At 39.2% G+C, this 23,252-nt stretch overlaps 2 protein-coding genes across 4 annotated transcripts; one reads left to right on the forward strand and one right to left on the reverse strand.

Moving 5' to 3' along the window:
* Positions 1 to 591: 591 nt before the first annotated feature.
* Positions 592 to 3,718, reverse strand: LOC124595423 (zinc finger protein Xfin-like). 2 transcript variants are annotated; one of them, XM_047134159.1, is made up of 2 exons: positions 3,406 to 3,718; positions 592 to 3,237 (listed from the first exon to the last, which is right to left on the reverse strand). In XM_047134159.1, the coding sequence occupies exon 2, from the start codon at positions 3,192 to 3,194 to the stop codon at positions 1,320 to 1,322; it is 1,875 nt and encodes a 624-aa protein (XP_046990115.1). In that variant the 5' UTR covers positions 3,195 to 3,237; positions 3,406 to 3,718; the 3' UTR covers positions 592 to 1,319. The 2 variants fall into 2 exon arrangements, with proteins under 2 accessions (XP_046990115.1, XP_046990114.1); XM_047134158.1 differs by having other exon boundaries at positions 592 to 3,320.
* Positions 3,719 to 4,278: 560 nt separating this feature from the next.
* LOC124595308 (BAG domain-containing protein Samui) lies at positions 4,279 to 18,043 on the forward strand. Of its 2 annotated transcripts, none has more exons than XM_047133996.1 (2): positions 4,279 to 4,545; positions 15,491 to 18,043. In XM_047133996.1, exons 1-2 carry the CDS (start codon positions 4,375 to 4,377, stop codon positions 17,579 to 17,581), a joined length of 2,262 nt encoding a protein of 753 aa, XP_046989952.1. In that variant the 5' UTR covers positions 4,279 to 4,374; the 3' UTR covers positions 17,582 to 18,043. The 2 variants fall into 2 exon arrangements, with proteins under 2 accessions (XP_046989952.1, XP_046989953.1); XM_047133997.1 differs by lacking the exon at positions 4,279 to 4,545 and adding an exon at positions 5,719 to 5,882.
* Positions 18,044 to 23,252: the final 5,209 nt, after the last annotated feature.

Consider the following 23,252-nt stretch of genomic DNA (forward strand, 5'->3'; position numbering starts at 1 on the left):
TCCTGCTGAAAGTGTTGTCAACACACTTATGCAAATCCCCAGCATATTTTTCCACATTTATTTACATACAGATAGCAGAAGACTAGATTTTACTGTATAATTTACAAAAGAGGATTTCTGCTGTTGTTGTTCTGTTTTTGACACATTAATATATAATGGATCTTGCTGAAGGAACACTGGCAAGTAAAGAAGAGTGATGAAGTGAAAATAGATTAGTGGTGTAATGTAGCTATTATTGTAAATATGGATGTAATTTGTTTCAGTGAAGTTAGTATCTAAGACAAATATGCTTGTTATTACATGCCACTATTTCTATAATTATTTGACAAGTAGAAAATCATTATGCAAAAACATCTAAGGACAAATTAATCAATATCATGCACACATAACATTCATCATACTTCCAGGCAGAAGAAGGTGTGAAGGAACTTCCACTTGGCGCGCGCGCGCGCGCCCACACACACACACACACACACACACACACACACACACACACACACACACACACACACACAAGAATGGCAAGCCAGCTGTGGGACTTGGGGGGTAGTGGTAAATATTTTGCGTACATACGAAAGTCAGCTACCTGTTTTATTAAGAGGCTAAGAATTGATAAAGAGGTTTTCAAAAAATACATTTACAAGAAGAATAACATCTTCGCACAATAATGATCACAGATAAGAAAAATCACATTCTTCATTAAAGAATACATGAACAAATTCCATGTGCAACAAACATATCTAAGATATGAATTGGTCCACAGAGCTCACGTAGACACACTGCTTGGTTTAAATGAAACAATATACAATACATATCACAATATAGACATATTTTGAAGACAAGTACCACTCAGTTGGTTCACATTCAGAAATTTAATTTTATATTTCTTTTCTAGGTTTCGAAGATGTTTAACATAGACATCACTATAGCGGAAAAAAAACAACAATTGTGATACACATCTGCAACAAAATAACATATTCAAAATATTAAAAAGAAAATAAATGTACAAGGGCAAAAACATATTTTACAATGTAAATGCAACCAAGCAGATTCCCTAAAATCAATACCATATAACAAACTGCGAAAGACAGCACTGAAAGTAAACAACTCACTGCTGCACAGTGCACATGTTCCCAGGCAATCAGAAACATAGTAGTAGATAGTAACATTTCATTAGATATACAAAAATGACACATTTTTAACAAATAATAGGCCTAATATAAATTTTCTGACCTTACCATTGTTTTCAACACACATCACACATAAAACACAAGAAACAAACAAATTCAGTCCGGTTACGTTACAGATGTTTCAACAAATCAGAAATCTTTTTGCAAAAAATCCACTTGCCATGCAGGACGCTCAAGCTTTGCTTCACTGTGTATCTTCCCATGTTCCCGCAATGCTCCTTCTGTGAAAAACTTTGTTTTGCACTCTGAGCAGGAATAAATATTTTGGCTTTCATGTGATTTTAAATGTTGCAACAGCTTGTGGTTTGACACAAATGATTTCTCACATAGATCACATTTGAATGGTTTCCCAGTGTGGAGCATCATATGTGTCATCAAGCCAGATTTTTGGGGAAAGCGCTGTAGGCAAACCGAACAACAGTATGGTTTCTCACCTGTATGGATGCGGACATGCTGTTTCAATATTGATCTTACAGCAAATCGTTTGGTACAGTACGAACACTGAAATGGGCGCTCTCCGGTATGAGCTCGCAAATGCCTTTCGAGATGCGATTTCTTTTTATAACCCTTACCACAAGATTCACAAAAGAAACGCCTTTCTGCTACTTTACTAATGGTTGCATCTTTCAAAGGACCTGGATCAACTTTTGCTTTAAAGAAACCACCTGAGCGCGTAACACATGTAATTGCACACCTGTAAACTGGAACAGTGTCTTTTCTGATTATTTGGTTGGAAATAATTTCTGAAGTAGAAGTACAAACAGTGAGACTATTTGGATCAAGTCTTTCAATTTTCATTTTAGGTGCTGGGTTACAGACAGATTCAACCCCACAATAAATTTTGCTGTTTTCCAAGAGTTCTTCCTTTTCAGATATTTTACATAGGGGGCTTGAATTTCTGTGCAGGGAGCTCAGTTCATCAACCGTTGACATGTTTGTTACAGCAATACCACAGATACCATGCCTGTATTCTGCACTGCCAGTTTCTACCAAAGGTACAAATACCTCTTGTAGAGTACGGTTTCCCTTGTGACAGTCCACACTGTTACCCAAATCAGCTGAATCATTGTACTCTGCACTGCAGGTAAGTGTTTTTGAAAACTCCACAACATTGTGATCTGAGGCTGTAATCTCACTGCATTTATCATTCACTTTGTTTGTGTCATCAAATACAGACTGATTATTTTTGTGAGAATGTGTATCTGTACATGCCAACGTGCAATTTTTATCACTTGTACAGGGCATAATTTCATTTTCAAAAGTATTATTCAGGCCTTCTGTAACACAAGCTAAAGAGTCATTTATGCATTCTTTCTTCACCACTTTATTCTGGGAACTTGCCGCTCCTAAAACGCATCTACTACTGCATTCCATACTGCTATTTTCAGCAACTGTCAAATTGTTGGTACTATCCTCATTTCTGGTTGGGCTAAGAGGTCTGCTACCTTCTTCTATTTCTAGGTCTTCATATTCATCAAAAATATCTATCTTGATATCATAGTCACTATCGAATAATCGTCCACTTCCATTAACCTCTATATCTGTTTCAGTTTCAGAACCACTGAAATCATCACTCGAGACTGCAGAAGCTGAGTGATCACATCGTTCATTTATACCACTTATAGCAGTCCTTTGTTTGTCTTGAAGCATCACGGGTACATTTAAATTATTTCCACCATACAGTGGCTGTGCACTCTTTGCTGGCTTCACACTTCTTTCACTAACGCCACCACTGTCATGTAAAATGCTCATATCCAATGGTACATCTGATAATTTAAAAGGAGAGTTTTCGTTGTAGAAAGGAACTAAATTGACTGGACCGTCATCAGCCAAGGATGTCGCTGGTAATGAAATGTCTGATAGACATTCATCGGATTGTTTCACCGTTTCCGTCGCCGTGGAGTCATTTTCACCACATATTCCGTCGTGAGTTACAGAATCTACACTACCTTCAATCACTTTTCCGTCACTGCTCGTAAATGTCCAACCATTTAAAGCAATCATGGCGAAGGAAAGTTCCTCTGAGGTATGGGCAGACACATGGTGCCTGTGAAGAGTTATGAGATTTTCATGAGATTGCCGACAAATATGACAAATATAATTTGCTGTCGTTCCTTTCAATAGAGGCATCTATGAAGGAAATATAATTTACGGAGGTATTAGATTTGAGTGATAGTTTCACAACAGCACCTACATTAAATATATGAAATAGTACCTTACTATCTCCACAGTCCGTGTGAGGGGCCGCCTCCATGAAAAGTCTGTAGTTTCATTCAATTATTCGCAATGATAAATCAAGTTACCACATTTATAAGGCTAATTAATTACGCCGACTCTTAAAGTTTTCGAATGAAACGACGTATTTACTTTCAACGGTAATAGTACCGTAGTGATAGAGGTTTTACGCGGTACAAGCCAAAAAATAACTGGAAGTAGCACATACAAAATTGACCAAGAATTTATCTTTACCACGCACTGAAATTTTAGACTTCACGAAAACAAATTACGCGCTCAATTTTTTCATTGTTTCTCACCAATTGCTCTCTCTGAAGATATTTTACTACGAAGATTCCATAGATACAACAACAATGCATTCTATACATTCCAGAGTAGAAAATAATTAAAAAAACTTGAACAAAAGTTTTTTATAGTACATAAAAAATCTGACGCGTGGAATTAAGCATCTTTATTTTTTTTTAGAAAACATAGTTTATCATACTTCGCACATGTCATGAGCAGATCTGTTAGTAACACAATCTCAGGTAGCAAAACGTTAATCATTCTCTTATTTTTGCAAAAATAAATTGCGTTGGCTTTATTCACAGGTCGGTAAATAATTAGATCAATTCAAAGTTATTACAAAGTGTTACGTTATTGGGTAAGAGAAATGATTTACAACCGCATTTTGCTTTACGAAATTCAATGGTCTTATTTACTTCAGGAAAATGTGGTATATTTTCATGTTATTGTACTAGTTTGGGTTTTGAACATCTGAAAGATCTCGATGTTTCTAGAAACTACGCCACTGTTCTCAGGCATCGATTATCGTATACGTTTCGACACGAGATGCACCGTACCGCGTCGCTTATTGGTGGATGCGAGCTTGTCGTGGGAGAATGTTCTGGTGGTTTGTGGGTGGCAGATCTGAGTGTATATATTCAGCCTCGCCAAGGTATCTCTTAGTATGTCATTTTCGTTTCGTGACAAACCGAGACTCAGTGAACGGCTTCGTGGTAAATCTGGTGATGATTTAATCAACGAATTAAAAAATCATATTGACCAAGAGCGGAAGATGTTCTTTGATACTGCTCCAAATTGGGGATCTGTTCACCCGTCGGGATCTTTCTCTTCTAGGGTAAGTGTGCTTATATCAACAATTGTATCAACACATCTTGTTTATAAGATACCGTGTGTTCAATCACAATTTGTTTACCTACTTAACTTTAAAGGAGGTTGGCGTAAAGTAAGTGTGACCCCATTTGCAAAGTTAAGGCAACCGTATATCCAAGTAAGCGTTATATAGGTTTTAATACTAAAGTGCATTATATGGGTTATATGGATTTAACGACTGGCGTAATTCCACTTTCTTGTTTTGGAAGTAGCCGGCAGTGTTGCTCTTCAGTATACTCTGAAACTTTCTGCGGAAATAAAGTACTTGATACCACATAGAAACACTTCGGTGCTACACAACCCGGAAAAAAATGTCAGTTGCAGAACGTTTTTTTCCGCTCCGCTAGAAGTTGTACTGGAATTCTCGCAGTTATAGTGATACGTCGACAGTAAGGAATGAGGGAGTTCGTTGGGTTGCTGTGGATGTAAGCCGCATGTCTTTTTTTTTGCAAATGTCTTGTTGTGACATGGACTTTTCCAGCATTTGAGAGTGCTGTTAGATATCGGTTTGCAGAAACAAATTTTAAATATATCATGGCGTTTTTTTTGTTTCCTGGTGTGCATACTTAGCTATAAAAAACCTTTTTAGTAGTAGCCGTACGTTTAGTCAACCGAAATCGTGTGACATTCGGTGAAATTATTTGTTTCCGTTTTCACGAACGGTGTGTTGCTGTTACGCACAGGTGATTTACGGGAGACCTGATGATAGTTTTCTGCCTGTTTTGGTTGAAGAGACGCTCTAGAAAGAAGAAATTAGTAGTGTACCAATTTGTCATAGGAAAGAAATTGTTTTTATAGATACGTTGACAGTAGTCAACTTCGGTTAATCTTTCACGGGGCATTATCAGAATCAGCGATACAATATTAGGGTTCTCTTGTAAGTATGATGTGACACTTTGGGAAGGAAATGTTGAGTTTCAGCCCGACCTCGCTGTTTCAGATGTATGTATGGTTTGTGTACATTTTTGTGGTGATTTACATTACTAGTAGTTATGTTTTGGTCAGTTGGTTCAGAGATTGTTGGGAGATGGGGAATATTCCAGGCTTCAACACGTGTGGGGAGGGCAAGCTATTCACGTATCACACCCACAGACTTTGCTTGTGACGTAGTTGGCGCATCGTTCAACTGAAATAGCCCCAAATGGCCGTGGCTGCTGAGTCAGCAGCCCTTGTATTTAAGTCCGGTTTGCCTTGCGGTCGTCGCAGTAGCGTTACAGATACTGGAGTGGTGTATTAAACGTGTGCTCCGTTGGTATAACGATGGAATCGCAGAGTTCTCGTGGACCTGTTACTTACATGCAGGTGAGGTAAAAATAACAGGTTTCTTGTACGTTTCACTTTTCTGGCTATCACCGGCCGTTTATTTTTGAACAGCAAGATTTAATGAGATCTTTTTCCCTTGTACTATCGGCTTGTGTGTGTGTGTGTGTGTGTGTGTGTGTGTGTGTGTGTGTGTGTGTGTGTTGGTTAAGGAGGAAATTGAAATGCTGTGGTGTAATTATACATCTAAGGGGCAAGTGACCTAGGATTACCAAACATAACAACAGTTGTAGTTCGGTTAGGTGAAATTGTGGTTCTAATTATAATGAATTGTGCTGCATAGGTATCACCATATGTTGAAATAAACATTGTTACAGGTTATGTTGATACGATTGTTGTTAAAATTTGTCTACATTGAAAATGGGGTAAGATTCAAATAGCTTGAAAATTGTTTTGAGCTAATGTGGTTCGGTATGTTGAGACCAATTCACATGGTGTTATAGGGCGTAACACTTTCCTGAACTGAAGATCCAAAGTAACAGTAATGTACTGTCTACAACATTGTCAAAGAATGGCAAAATGACATGGAAAGTTGAGTGCAATTTGAGCAGCTGGAAAGGACTCACCACTCATTGCTTTGGTGTTTTTTTTTTTTTTTCCCTTAGCATTGTGCTTCATGAAAGGAAACAATGTTGATAACTTATTTATCAAAGGCTCAAGTTTTTCAGCAAAGTACTGTCTACATTATGGTTTGTCAGTCGAAGTGTTAATGTATTTAAACCTTCTAGTAGAACTGGAAAGTCTACTTCCTAAAAAGAAGGAATTTACCCCCCCTTTAAAACAATGAAAGCAAGTTATTGGTATATACGACACACAAGTTTTTACTGTTTGCAACGTGTAAGGTGTTACGGCCTACTGAAATGACGTGGAATTTCTTTCTCTCCATATTGCATTTTAGGAATGCCCAGATTTCATCTTGAGATTGAGTTTATGGAGTCATTTGGGTTAAGAGTATAAGCTGCAATAGCCAGGGCAGCGATTCTTTTGGAAAACCTGGAGTTCTCGGGGAATTCTGTGCTTGTTAAGCTAGGAAAGAAACTTGATTTTATTGAGTATTAAAAATCGCAAATTTTATAATACTTAATATTTCAGCATGTGTTAATTATATGAATATTATTCCATAAAAATTACTGATGTTTTAAAAACCGCTGTTGAACTACTGCTTATGGCTGTTAAATACCTCAGCTGAGAGGGAAGAAAAGTCATTGGGGTATGTTGCCCACACCCCCATTCCACTCGCCATTAATTTATCGCGAGCTTCTTGACACCATCTTCCTCTTGACTCTTGGAATTCTGAGGAATTTTTATATAAAATTTTTTCTTCAAATTTGTGTAGCCCTTAATAGGGTGCTTCTAGGATGATTTTCTATTGCTCATGACACATTTGAAACATTTTGCTATACGTCGTTTCAGTGTATTAGGGCCTTTGACCACTCTCCACTCCCACACAAACAAATGTCAATATGAAATAAAAAAATTGTGATGACTGACAAATGTGTAGCCTAACCAGAAGGTCTAAATCATTAGCAATGTCTGCTTAAGATTTGACAATTGTTATTCATGGATGCTTATTTCTACCAGGTAAATTCAGAAATGCTGTATTGCATTATTGACAAATGTGACAAATTGGCTAGTAGAAGTAAGGCTATCAATCCAGAGGTATGGAATTTGATTCAAGTCTGTCAAAGAACTTGTCACTTATTGTTTATTTGACCTAATTACCAGTTGTTTCACTTGCAGCATTGAATTGTTAATGTAAAATTATGACAATTTGCATTCTTGTACAGATGCCACATTAAATTGTAAATTCTCCTATAAATGTGTGGATAAGTCTGAAAGAAGGCTGGGAATTACCACTTGCAATTGTACTCTCTGAAAGTACCTTCTGGTTAGTAAGTCTTACCATTACACATTAAAGTATTTAGATTCATATTAAGTGCATACACTCTACATACACTGATGTGGCAAGGCATGTGATGGCGATACGCACACATAGAGGCGATGGTAATATCGCTTACATAAGGTATAAAAGGGAAGTGCATTGGCGGAGCTTTCATTTGTACTTGGGTGATTCACATGAAAAAGTGTAAGACTTGATTATGGCCACACGAATGGACTTCAGACTTTGAACGCGGAAGATAGTTGGAGCTGGGTGTACAGGACATTCCGTTTCCGAAATCATTATGGGATTCAATATTCTGAGATTTCAGGTATTACCTCTTGCCACGGACAATGCAATGGTCAATGGCATTCACATGACAGAGAGCAGCAGTATTCCTCTAGAGTTACCAGTACTAACAGACTAACAACACTGCATGGAATAACCACATAAATAAATGTGGAACATATGATAAATGTAACCATCAGGACAGTTTGGTGAAATTTGCCATTAATGGGCTGTGGCACCAAACGATCGATGTGATTGCCTGTGCTACCAGCATATCACCTGCAGTGCCTCTCTTGGGCTTGTGGCCATATTATTTGGTCCTTAGACAACTGGAAAATGGTGGCCTGGTCTGATGAGTCAAGATTTCAGTTGGTGAGAATTGATGGTAGGATTAGTGTGGCACAGACCCCGCGAACACATGGATCCAGGTTATCATGAGATGCTGTGCAAACTGGTGGTGGCTCCATAATTGTGTGCACTGTGTTTACGTGGAATGAACTGGTCCTCTGGTCCATTTTCACCAATCATCGACCATTTGCAACCATTCATAGACTCAAATGTTCCCAAACAAAGATGGAATTTTTATGGATGATGATGCGCTATGTCATTGTGCAACGATTTTTCGCAATTGGTTTGGAGAATGTTCTGGGCAATTAAAGGGAATAGGCCTACTTGTCAGGTTGGTCCTCTATATAACTCTGTTTTTCATAGTGAACTTAGTGAAGCAATCATTGGTAGTAATACAGATTGGTGGGAAGTGTCGTCATTGTGTATTTCTGATAATTTTTGGTATAGTTGATAAAAACTATTGTTTCTCTTATTGATAAAATGCCCAAATAGGGTGTAACGCAATGTTACCCAGTGAAGTTGTGCTTCTCAGGGACACAATGAAGTACGGTTGCAGATCTGTTATGGGAACATAAGTCCTGAGTGTGTGCAGTTACCAGTTAAACTCTGTAGCACAAGAAATGTTATTACAAGTTTTTGTAAGTTTTTAGTGTGAGCAAAAAAAGTTCAAAGGTGTTGGAAAAAGTAATTGAACACACTTGCTAGTGAATGAATGGGTTTATAAAAGGGGGAAATGCACTTCTGTGTGCAGTTTTGTCTGCAGTATCTGAAAATTATGTGCATTCTAAGCACTTGCGCAGTTTTGTGGCACAGCTTCTGTTTTCAGCAAAAGTTAAAAGTAGCATCTGGAATGAAGAGATGATGACATTATCTTTAAAAATTATCTTAAAGAATTTTATTAGACTAAGTGGCATAAAAGAAATTATTCAGAAACCTTATTGTGTATTATTCATTATGTTAGTTAAATTACATGAACAGGCCATTTTTAATTGTGCAGTAATAATTTGTTTTGAATACTGCCCCAATTGGGTGTTGTAGAGGAATATTGCCTTTTTATGAAATGTCTACTGCAACAGTACTGTCTCACATCCTGAACATACTACTGTCTCAGAATGTTGTAAGCTGCTTATTAACATTCATTGCATTCTAAAATGTGTGTTCATTTGAAAGCATTGATTATTCATACGGATTCTAGTGGAAAAATATTAAAGTAGGGTAATTGGTGCTGTGAGGGTGTATTAAAGGTATTGATGAATGTTCTGTTATGGTCAGTGAAGTTGTCATAGGTTGTTTTTAAAATATGTGGATGTTGAGGGGACAGGCTGACCTGTAGGGTAGGTGTGGTTGGAAGATGGTTTTGCTGTGTGTTGGCAAAGCCTATAGGCGTCAAATGTTACATCCCTCTCCCCTCCCCTCTGCCCCCGCCCCATTCCATAATTATTTTATATCCAGTGAAAATCCCATATTCCTGTTGTGGTTAGATATTTTTGAGTTTATGGTATGTTCGAACATTCCTACTTAAAACCAACATGTTTGGGGATACCAATACTTAGTTAAAATACAGGCGAGTGTGTGACCAGGGATGCCAGTCTGCTAGTCGGTAGCATTGAAATACTTGTATATACACAGTCAAATCCCTGCCCAGACACCTTCATTTTAGTTTTCTGTGGCTTCCTGAAGTTGCTTCAGATTTTCCTGGGCTGACTCATTAAAGCTATAGCAGACTTGTCTAACTATGGCTTGCTGAAAGATTTCACTGGTAATAGGACATAGAGGTTTAATAAAAAATGAACAGTACAAACTTTGTTAGTATTTCATCCATTTATGTTGTTAGAATTGTTGCCCATATAAAAAAGGATTAAGTAGTAGCGTCTACAACAGGTAATGTAGGGACCACTTTACTGTTTAGCTAAGGCATCGAGGACTTGTTAATGTGTCATGGTTGCTCATGAAATCAAAGAACCCTGTCATTGTGCTCCCCAGCCTCAAACTGCGTACATGATTGTATGTATGTCAGCTTGTGAATGCAAGTCGTTACTTCTGGAAACATATACTTAGTTTTCCAAATTTGTGGCAAATATAACTCATTAGACAGTAACTAAAGCTCAAAATAGCGTGTCTGTTGCCTCACATCCGTCCAACTAATTAGACAGTGACTGACTGGATAACAGTTAGAAAAGCTAGAATTCTAAATAATGACTGAGGTAAATGTTGAGGTTTTTAAAGGCTTTGTTTTAGTGATTCATGGTGGAACTAGTTGAAATGTTGACAAGACAGATATTGGCTTAATCTAAATTTTGGTCTACATGACTTTTATTAAGTTACTGTGAGTGCACACTCCTTTCTGCTTACTTTACATACACATGTTAAAGTGCCATTGAAATATCGTGCAACAAAATGTAAGAAATAATGTTAATGTCAGATCATTTTGTGGAACATTAAATGTTTTTGTTACCCTCTTTGGAATATGTTTTACTTGTTTACAGACCCTGTGTGTACAGAATTATCAATATATTTAATGGAATGAAAAGAAACTGAAACATTGCTGCACTAGATGTTTCATATTTTTGGTGCTGTATCTATTGTTCTGGTTCATGACGTGTTTAATGCCATTTGGGTCAGTCACTTGCATGTAATGTGTGAATTAAACTAGTTTTGTGTAGACTGGCGAGTGAGTAAGGCGCGCGCGCGCGCGCGCGCGCGCGCGCGCGCGCGCGCGCGCGCGCGCACACACACACACACACACACACACACACACACACACACACTCTCTTTTTGTAACGCTGTGGAAAGAGTCATGGAATTGCATCTGGGGCATTGGTACTAAGTAGTAGTGCACTCAGAAATTTAATTTTTGTAATTTTTTTATATTTATGGTGTGTATGTCTGCCAGAACAATGTGATGCAACTCGCAAAGAATTTCGAGAAAATAGACATTTCGAAGTGTCTTTAATCCCCAAAATCAAGGTCCAAGTTGTCATGTGGTAAAAAGTTAACATGCCATATGGGGGATGTTGGCTTGATTCCTGGATATAACTCATTAATGGATGTTCTGATAGTATTTCTGTGATGTGTAAAATAACACCTCAATGATATATGGGCAGTGCTTAAGACTTAAGATTGCTAGTTAGCCTTATTTCAGTTATTTTTTCTTTTTTCCATTAAATTTGAATACCTACATCATTTAAAATAGAATTCATGAAATATATGCTAATTCACTTGCCTAATTGTCTTATTTATGAAAATGCACGCTATTGTATTTCCAATTGTGTATTGCACATGAAAATCCAGTTTTCATTGCCAAAATACTGATCTTTTGTAAAAAGAATGTTATTAAGGGTTGTTTGAATTCAAAACCATTACAAATTAATTTTTTCCCTCTTTACGTATTTTGCACTTAATCATAATGCTTGTTGAACAAGCCTCTTTCTTTAAAAAATGGAACATTTGAGAATGAAACCCAGAACACTCATATAGTGAGTGAGTGAGCATTCTACCACAGACCCACAACGTTCTTCAGAAAATTTACCTGAGTTTAGGGAATTACAGGTTTCGGAAAACATTAAAGTCTATTTTATTGAGAATTTATGGGAGTTTCATGTAACTGCTTTGGTGGATTGATATTTGTTCTGAACTTCATGCACCATAAATACAAAAAATACAAAAATCCAGTTCCCATGTGATCTTGTAAGTTTGGTTCAAGAATTTTACACCAAGACATGACCTGTACTTACTGGCCAAATCCTGCAGGTGAAATTATCAGGATTTCAGTCATCTGTTCGTTCCTCACGATATAATTCTCCACACAAGTATGCGTTAGACATCTTGATAGGGAGTCGGATGGGTCTGTGTGAAATAATGGCGGTGGATACAGAGCTCCCAGTAGCAGGTGATTGTGTTGTCAATGTTTGAGAGTAAATGGAGATGGTGTGCTTGGTTTAGCAAGAGGCTATATTCTACACTCCTGGAAATTGAAATAAGAACACCGTGAATTCATTGTCCCAGGAAGGGGAATCTTTATTGACACATTCCTGGGGTCAGATACATCACATGATCACACTGACAGAACCACAGGCACATAGACACAGGCAACAGAGCATGCACAATGTCGGCACTAGTACAGTGTATATCCACTTTCGCAGCAATGCAGGCTGCTATTCTCCCATGGAGACGATCGTAGAGATGCTGGATGTAGTCCTGTGGAACGGCTTGCCATGCCATTTCCACCTGGCGCCTCAGTTGGACCAGCGTTCGTGCTGGACGTGCAGACTGCGTGAGACGACGCTTCATCCAGCCCCAAACATGCTCAATGGGGGACAGATCCGGAGATCTTGCTGGCCAGGGTAGTTGACTTACACCTTCTAGAGCACGTTGGGTGGCACGGGATACATGCGGACGTGAATTGTCCTGTTGGAACAGCAAGTTCCCTTGCCGGTCTAGGAATGGTAGAACGATGGGTTCGATGACGGTTTGGATGTACCGTGCACTATTCAGTGTCCCCTCGACGATCACCAGTGGTGTACGGCCAGTGTAGGAGATCGCTCCCCACACCATGATGCCGGGTGTTGGCCCTGTGTGCCTCGGTCGTATGCAGTCCTGATTGTGGCGCTCACCTGCACGGCGCCAAACACGCATACGACCATCATTGGCACCAAGGCAGAAGCGACTCTCATCGCTGAAGACGACACGTCTCCATTCGTCCCTCCATTCACACCCGTCGCGACACCACTGGAGGCGGGCTGCACGATGTTGGGGCGTGAGCGGAAGGCGGCCTAACGGTGTGCGGGACCGTAGCCCAGCTTCATGGAGACGGTTGCGAATGGTCCTCGCCGATACCCCAGGAGCAACAGTGTCCCTAATTTGCTGGGAAGTGGCGGTGCGGTCCCCTATGGCACTGCGTAGGATCCTACGGTCTTGACGTGCATCCGTGCGTCGCTGCGGTCCGGTCCTAGGTCGACGGGCACGTGCACCTTCCGCCGACCACTGGCGACAACATCGATGTACTGTGGAGACCTCACGCCCCACGTGTTGAGCAATTCGGCGGTACGTCCACCCGGCCTCCCGCATGCCCACTATACGCCCTCGCTCAAAGTCCGTCAACTGCACATACGGTTCACGTCCACGCTGTCGCGGCATGCTACCAGTGTTAAAGACTGCGATGGAGCTCCGTATGCCACGGCAAACTGGCTGACACTGACGGCGGCGGTGCACAAATGCTGCGCAGCTAGCACCATTCGACGGCCAACACCGCGGTTCCTGGTGTGTCCGCTGTGCCGTGCGTGTGATCATTGCTTGTACAGCCCTCTCGCAGTGTCCGGAGCAAGTATGGTGGGTCTGACACACCGGTGTCAATGTGTTCTTTTTTCCATTTCCAGGAGTGTACTTACCTCAGTGTGAACATTTTAACTTTTCTGCTTGTGTCTTTCTTAATCTTTGAAAAAAGAAACAAATGCCATATGAAAGTTTTAAACCAAGGTACACCCTAAACAGCCTACGGCCCTCGGAAATATTTTAGATACCTGATAACTATTGCACATTGTTTGATTGTATATCTGTTTTACATGTCATATCACATTCTGTGTAAAATGGTGAAAGGCATTCACTTAGACAATGTCTTAGGAAGTGGAGATGTTCTATTCAGAGGAGCTGAGAGTGTGACAAGAAAGGTAGTGGGACAAAAGAAAATAGAATGCATATTTTACCAGTAGTATCTTCAATATATTTTACTGTATAGAGCAAAATATGAACAAAAATACCCAGTCCCACAAGAAATGTCTAGCACCCATAAGGAGAGGAGAAAATGAAAGAAAACTTCACAGATTGCGAGGGTATGTGATTATATTATTTTGATGATTACAAAATTGTGTCAAAGAACTGGGGTAGTATGTGGCCACTTATCACTGCGTTGTTGTATCCTCCACCCCTCTCTCTTGTGGTCTTTCTTGCCTGACTGCATTGATTTTGTTGACAAGGGTGTCATGAGCCATTTTAGCCTCTACTAAGGCAAGCTGGCCTCCAATAATTTTAACTAGTCCTTGATAGCCAGAATACTGGCACTGGGACAGTTAGTGCCCAAGCTGATCTCACACTTTCTATTTGGGACAGGTCTGGGCCAAAGGAATGTCTTTTCATGCAGGTGTTTGTAGGCACATGTGCCATGTGGGATGAGTATTGTCCTCAATAGTTCCCCAAAATTTGGTGCCAGAAGTAACACATCTGTGCCTCTCCTAAACATTGGAGGAATGGGGCATTTCCCTCGGTTGCTGCCATGCTTGTAGATAATGTTCATCCAGGATATTGCAGAACTGTGTTTAATTACTGAGCACAGTATGACTCTATCAGCAATCCATGCTTTCCAGTTATGCACCAGTCCAAAAGCAGCAGTTTGTGGTGTTCATGGCAGCCTATGCATGGTATGTTGATCCCCTGATCAGGCTGCCACTAATCTCTGACCAGCAGTGTGGGATGGTGGAATAGAGCAAGTAGCCCATTACTTGTTCTTGGATGGCACATGCAGGTGTGAAGGGTTTATGATGTGCTTGATGCAAATTGTGTTCACCTCCCTTGTGGTCAGGTGGGTCAACTGGAACCTTAATAATGCCTGCATTCATGTTCCCAAGCAGTATATCACACTAGAGTCACATCCAAATGCTCCAATCTCTGGGAGGAAATATAAGCCAAAATAAACTTCGTGCAGATCAGTGTGTTTAGTTTTACTGTAGTTAAGGTTGTGATTTGAAATGCTGGGAAGTAGACTATCAGTAATGGATACAATACATGTAACAGATACTGTTTATTGTTATGGACTCCTGTCATGTCACAATCAGTGACACCTGAGAGGCTGCAGGTACACGGAACAGGGCCCAGAGCCTTAAATTTAGTAGTTTTGGGGACAACTATGAAAAATCATAGTTTTTAAATATCTGATGATAAAGTAGTTGTAATGTCTGTTGAGTGTTGTTGAACACTGCTAGTAACTTGCAATGATTTATTCTTAATGTAATCTAGTCAAGGTATCTGTAAGATTCGCCCACATGTTTAAGTACTACAAATATTTATGAGTTGCTTCTTTCAGACCGGCTTTCCGTTTGACGACGACATGATGCCCAGGAGTGGACGACAGGATATTCGTGCCCATCTAGATGATCTGGCACAGCGACATCCAGAATTTGCAGACCAACTTCGGTGTCCTCCTTGGGCTGGAGAAATGAGTGGATCACCATCACATACTGGCACCTGGGGACAGAATAGACGTGGGTCAAGTGAAGCTGAACCACACACACAGGCAAGAAGCAGCAGTAGTGGCAGCAATGTGGAAAGTGAAATGGGCACATCATCTCCAAAGCCAGAGGATAACAGAGGCAGAAACCCTTTCCCTCAGCAAGGAGAAGCTGGCCGAGATGATGGTGGGAATCGTGGCCATCGTTCCATGTCTGCACCTCCTGATGCTAGAAATCAGCAACCACCCCAGTCTCAAAATCAACCTCAGCAAACACCTCAGCCTCAAAGATATGTTTCCAGAGTTAACATAACACCAGGAAAACCACCTGTTGCACCTCAGAAACCGCAGTCACCACAGCAATCGTCTAGCAATGTGAGGCATATACCTATTTTTGTTGAAGGGAGAGATGAACCTATTCTTCCTAAAAATCTGGCTTCTGAAGAACCACCTCCAGAACAAGTGTTTTCACAGAGGATTCCTCCACAGCCTCAACAGACATTTTCAAAGCCACAGACGTACACATCGCATCATCAGTTCCAGCCACAACAGCGTTTTTATTCTCCACCACAGTCAGCACGGACAGAATATACTCGTCCACAGCAGAATGTACCACACTCAAAACCTGAAACAATATTTTCTCAACAGAATTCAGCTCCAAGTATGCAGCAGCCAGCAGCACAGCAACCAAAGGAGATGCCCAAGCCATCACAACAACCTAAGCCTCAGCAGCCAAAGCCTCCACAGCCTAATGATCCAATTCATCGTGTCCAAGCTGTCCAGAAGGATGTGGAAAATCTTCAGAGAATGGTGGAAAATTTTGCTGGAACCTCCAGGAAAGATAAGCAGTATATATACCTTGATGAAATGTTAACAAGGAATTTATTAAAGCTAGATGATATTGATACGGAGGGTAAGGAAAACGTGAGGCAAGCACGCAAGGAAGCAATACGCAGTATACAGAAATGTATCAGTATTCTGGAATCGAAGGTGCCAGCACCAGAGGAACAGAATGAAAATGCAGTTTCAGAAGACACAGAAGGGATGCAGTCAGTAGATAATAGTGACACAACTGAACTGAGAGAAGAAAATCCAGCAGAAGAGATGGAGGCTGACACAGTTGCGCCTGAGCCTCCAGTGCTGGAAAATGCAGGTGAGAAAATGGAGCCAGATGTTAAAGAGACTGAGGAACATATTGAGAAAATGGATGTTGAGCACTCAGCACCAACACAACAATCCGAGACAGAATCAAGTCTGATAGAAACAAAAGGTGAATCTCAGCCTTCAGCAGAAGTAACTGAAACTAACAGAAATGAAAATGGTGAACATAAGGGAGAATCAGCTGATACACAGCTGACAATGGACATGGTAGTGACACCTGAGGCTCCATTGACTGAATCAACTAATCAGGTTGCAAGTGAGAAGCCTTCAGAGAAGATAGATAAAAGTGATATGGAAGTAGAACCACCTGCATCAAATCAGACTGATTTGGTACAGATGGAGGCAGAGGCTCTTCCACAGAAAGATGTGGCAGTAAAAACAGATGTGGAAGTTCAGAAGGAAGGTGACGTTAAAGAACCACGCTTACCACAGACAGCGAAGGAGACAGAAGTGCAAGAAAATGTTAGTGCTACACCAGAGAATTCAAAAGAAGCTGAACCAAAGACTGTAGATGAGACATCTGTGATGCAAATAGAACCGATACCAGCTGGGTCGGAAATAACAAACCCTCCAAAAGCTGAAGAATTAGGTGAAACACAGCAAGAATCAGCAAAAGAAAATGCCAGTTCTGAACTAACCTCTGATAAGGATCCAAAACCAGAAGTTGATACAAAGAAAAAGAAGACTGGTAAAAAAGTGAAATCCCCATCCAAAAAACATCCTAAACAAGGTTCTAGTAGCAAGGCAGATACAATTTCTAGTTCAGAAGAAGCACAAAAAAGTTAATTTTTTGAGAACTTTTTAAAAAAATAACTTATTTAAGAGTATTTTAATAAAGACTGCAGAGACATGTAAAATGTTGGAAAGTATTATTCTCATTAATGTGTATAGATTTATTTATGTTGATTTCTGGTGCTGTTGTCTCATGGATGTGAGTGATACCCGTTTTTATTTCTACTTCAGTTGTTCCTTGGTACTGAATGTGTCTTCAATCACTTCATACTTTTAAGTGATGTATATAATGTGGATAATCTTGCCAAAGATATGTCAGATGTTTTTGTTGTAACTGGATCAGTTTCTTTGAGCTGTGATAATTTCTAAACTTTTAAACTATGTATGAAATGAATATTTGTTCTTAGAAATTTTCTCTGTAAATTAAGCATTGAATAAGCCTATAGCACTTTTATAATTATATGTACAAATATTTAAATGTAAATAAATAGTAAAAATTCTTGTATCCACATGTAATGAAATTAGTTTTCCCTGAGTCATCCTCCCTTGGCCAAGTTTAGGAGTACTCCTCACCATAATACATTATAAGTGAAGCCAGTAGTTTAGACATATTGACTTGGCACCCCGGTCCAAACTCTACCTGTCCTCCACTGTTAGCAGGAAAAAATCTTCATGATTACTGCTTTAATATAATTTTTTCAGTGTCACTGCTTGAGGGGAAAATTTTCATATTTATAAATTGAAATACATTGTGGATATTCTCCACATTTAGTGATTTACAGTTCTATTGACTTTATCAGCAAATCTATATGTAGTCATCAGTATTTACAGAACCGAAATGCAGAAGAGGTGGAATAACTATTATTATTATTAATATTTTTATTTGTTTAAAATGTAAGACAACAGCTACATAAATGTGATACTACTATGTTTTTGCTAAAATAAGTTCTAAATATAATAGTGGTAGAGGTATCAGTAAAAGATATTATAATGGACTTAAACATTCACCCTGCCCAACCTCAAGCAGCACTACTTCAATATGTGAAAATGTATTGACATAAAAATATTGATAGCAAATTGGCAGCTTGTAACCGTGTTACTGTCAGATGACCATTACAATAAAGTGAGCACACAATAGGCAAGGTACTGTTACTTTGATGCACTACTAGCACACAGTGCAGGAGCACATTACCACCTTGCTTATGGTGTGTTCCACCTCCCTTACCTTTGGTTCTCCGGCACTGTGATATGAAAGTTCTTATTGTGTATTAGTATACTGCAAGCTGGTGTGTAGTCATGTTTCTTTATAAAAGCAATGTTGCTTATAAAAGTTTCAGAAAGATGGGTACTTCACCTATAGTTGCAGCCTTATTATGAATCACTTGCTGAAAGCAAATTGTAATTTTGGAAAAAATTCCTCAGTAATAATTAATAATAAAAGTTTACAGTGATTTATTTCATCTTCTCAGCAATGGCATGATTGGGGAAACTGTAATCTCAATCACGGATGCTCCAGTTTTGACAAAGTAATATACAGAGAAAAACAAAAATGAGTTTAGAGTAATTGGAAATTAGATTTCTGTTTATAAATTTCAGGTTTTTACATTGAATGTGTCAAAGAAAAGAGGTGGGGTAGTGGTTTTATTTATAGATTTCATTAAATGGGAACATATTGAAGGAAGAAAATACTTTTGGGGGGGGGGGAGGTGGCAGGGAGAGAGACTTTTGGATATGCTGTAACTGGAAATCCCTCCCAGGAGAGGTGCACCCACCAGAAGGTGGAGATGGGATTATTGCTGGTGTAGGTTTCAGTGACTGAAAGCACACATTTGAACACATCAGGTAAGTATGAATCTTCTGTCTGTAATAGTGTTTCAGTGGTATGGTGATGGCAGATAAGGCTGTGCCATCACATATCAGTGTTAGGTCTGAAGGTATGTGCTCTAATGACTTGAGCTGACTATTTTTTTGTCTTATGAGGTGTCTGCAACTATAGTGGCCGATAGCCTTAGACAAGTAAATTGTCGTGTCACACAGTAGCTTGATAGCATCTCCCTTAAATTTAGCAAATCTCGCTGTCAGATCTTAGAACCATAGATCTTCCTAACATGCTAAAGTCAAGACTATATATTCTGTCTCATATTTGAATAAGACTACTGTTGGCTGTTCCTTACTTTGCCAGGGTGTCGTTGCTTCGTGGGATTTAAACAAATCTCTAGCTGCCAACGTCCTGACTTGGGAGTATCAGGTCCAATCTGCACCACAATAACCAATTATTTGGCATATTTCTTCTTTTGAAAACAGTAATGTAGTACTGTTAATACCTTAAAATTTTTTACTGCCTGCAAGTGTGGGAAAGTGGCTGACAATGCTTATCAAGCAGGCTAGGTATGGCCTTTACACTTGTAGAGCATACATTAAACTGCCTATTGTTTCACACTAGGCAGTAGTTCATAGCTTCTTGCTCTTGGTCTGTTTTTGGACTCTTGTCAGAGGTGAACACTTGGTTTTGTTCAGTGGTGTAGATATCAGGCTACCCTCCTCAGCACTGACTATGATAATTTGCTTTGTGTAGTGTGCATGATCTCTCCACAAACTACTTTCTTTGTAGTTCCTAGTAATTTAGATACCTAAGTTATTGCCATCACAAAGATGTTTCAGCTTGAATTTTTCACTTAGTATGTGTTTGAAGACTGTTGCTCTCATGGACATTTCCTGAAAATAGCATATCATCATTTACAGCAGACGTTTAAAAAAAATTAGTACAAGATACTAAAGAGTAAAGGACACTGTCCATAGTTTCGTAAAAGCAACAAAAAAAAAAAAAACTTGAAGTGAGGCATAGATACTAAATTCCCACAAATGTATTGTGAATTGTTTGAAGTAGTTAAGAGCAGCTGATTATGCCAAGTGTGAGGAGACGTAGTCATTGCATATTTTGGTACAGCAATTCTGCTGACATGCTTACAAACATCCCTGCCCAGTTTGCACAGAAATTATGTATTTTTGTATTAGTGGAAAATAGAAACTGTGGAAAAAATGGCACATAGTAGGGAACAATTTTTCATTAGCATGCCTGCTCCAATTTAAATAGAACACTGTGGTATCTTACTGGTTGTCACATGTTTGTGACAAGCTTTATATAATCAGCAACTCACCTGAAAATCATTAATCTGAATTTGTGCCAGTCACATTGATTTGTGTCTGTCTGTTAATGCCATCATAGGATGGAGGCTGTGTACAATGTTTAGCCCAATGTGACATTTAATGGTGCTGTAGTGGGTCATGCCTCTGGCCTTGAAGTCATTAGGGTGGTGAATTTGTCTGCACCAGAACAGCAGATTTAAAATTGTGGATTGTAAATTGTGTGGCTCAGTCACCTCTGGCAATGACTTGTTCCAAACTGGACTTCTGGTTTATGACAGCATTACCTACTTTTAGGCAGTAAGTACTATTGAATAATTTGTTTCAACTATTAAATTTGGTGCTGCAATTGGTTTGATAACAAAAATGTCTTTTTACAAATTCTGTGTGCAAATTGTAGGACAGAAAAGTACCCCAACAGCATTAGTTTAGAATACGAATGGCAAGAGTCCTCACACTCCCATTAGGACACTACATATTACTTCAGCATAGATGACTCTCCAGCCAGGATAACGTGCTGCTCTCTGCCTGTCAGAAAATTCTCCGTCCAGTCTGAGTACTATAGGTATCCCATAGCAATGTATTTTCTTTAGATTCATGTGAGGCGGCGTTGGCAGGGCGGGAAAAGTGGCGCACCAGGATTAGAAGGGTGAATACGCTTCGCGACACACACACACACACACACACACACACACACACACACACACACACACACACACGTACGTTTGTCACATGTGATGCAATGAAAGTTTCTTCTCGTGTTTCCTTCGGAAGATATCCAACACTTTCTCTGTGTTCGTTGACGCAGTTTCTTGATGGATATGCATCGGTGCCAGGCCATTTTAACGATCTTCTGTCACCCGATGCGGAAATACTTCTTGGCATGGCTTAAAGTTAGAATGATCTCTTAACAGTGCTGCTTGTGATGGGAAAGGTGCCCAACAACTGACAGAAAACTAATATGTGCCATTGCCGTTTTATGGATATCTACTAGAGATATTTTCATATGTTCAACCATATGTTACCAGATTTGTGGTTTTCCCTTCAAAGATGCGTAACAAAGCAGTCGCCTTTGTATTGTTCAAGACTTTGCAAAACGTGCTCAATATCTTCATCACAAAAGTTTTCCGACAACAATTTTTGTGGATATCCGATTCTTTGTAGCTGAGTTTTAGGGAATGTTTCATTTAACAAATGATCGAGGTAAGGTTTGAACAAAGACAGATGGCAATACTCTTCTACAGATTGTCTGAAAATTGTCTGTTGGTGTGTTTAATGCATGGCTGCACATTGCTACGTAAGCAGTATACCACCTGCAAGCATTTCCGAAAGTTCTCCATCGATGAGTAAAAGTGTCTATTTATCTACATATTCAATTACCTTTTATCTGCGGCTTCGTTCGCGTAATTTTGAAGGCTAGTTTAATAAGAAATGTTGTGAAAAATGTTTGATGAAAGTTTATTCAGCCGTTTAAATGTAATCTGTTACTTGTAAGTAGAGTTTGCCGGCAACAACACGCTGCCTAATCAATATGTGGTACATAATTTGATGTCATCCTAATAGGTAGATCTCAAATATCTACAAAAATTTCTCAAGAACATATGTTTATCTTTTAGGGTTCACCCTTGATCACCATCTTTGTGGTCTCTTTCGGATTCGCTGCGCCAGGTGCAGTCAAAAGAAATAGTCATATATATATATATATATATATATATATATATATATATATATATATATATATATATATATTTGGGGCGAACCGTAAAAATAGCTTATATCGTCGCGGATTTTTGTGGAGATCTTTTTGAGTGGGTTTTGTACTTTCCAATTTGACATCACTCTAATTGCCTACGCAACCTGTTGTAAAAAAAAAAAAAAAAAAAAAAAAAGTTACAAATTCTTTGCTGCTTTGATTCACTATTATCGACTATTCACTTCTGCCTACTGATATAATTTTTTCAGGTACTCTTTTTTTTATGTTCCTCCTCAGAGTTCAAACTATACCCATACCAAACTACATCAAATTCGATTCTGTGATGCAGGACTCAAAAGGTGAGTTACACATTTATAATATTGGTACCTTAAGGATTACGCACTGTGACTTTCGACAAGAGGTGAAGTGCTATATTATGACAGAAATACGCTGGTTCCTGATAAAAACGCCAAATAGGACGCAAGGTACTACTTGCCAACAAGAGGACTTTGGAGAAATGCCAAGGCGCATAGAACAACAAATGTACGGACTGTAAGAAGCCTGATGATGGAAAATCGAAACGTAGAGCTTCAAATAATGCTGTTTATAGTGAGGGGTAGCAGTATTACTTACTAACTAGGAAAAGAAAGCAGATTTATTTCTGAAAATATCCGATTGTGCGAGCCTGAATGCAGCACTAGAAATTTACAAATTTTTCACAAAGTAAAATATTTAACTTTACCTGCATGTTGTTGTTGTGGTCTTCAGTCCTGAGACTGGTTTGATGCAGCTCTCCATGCTACTCTATCCTGTGCAAGCTTTTTCATCTCCCAGTACCTACTGCAACCTACATCCTTCTGAATCTGCTTAATGTATTCATCTCTTGGT

The sequence above is a fragment of the Schistocerca americana genome, chromosome 2 (assembly GCF_021461395.2).
Source record: "Schistocerca americana isolate TAMUIC-IGC-003095 chromosome 2, iqSchAmer2.1, whole genome shotgun sequence".
NCBI lineage: Eukaryota > Metazoa > Arthropoda > Insecta > Orthoptera > Acrididae > Schistocerca > Schistocerca americana.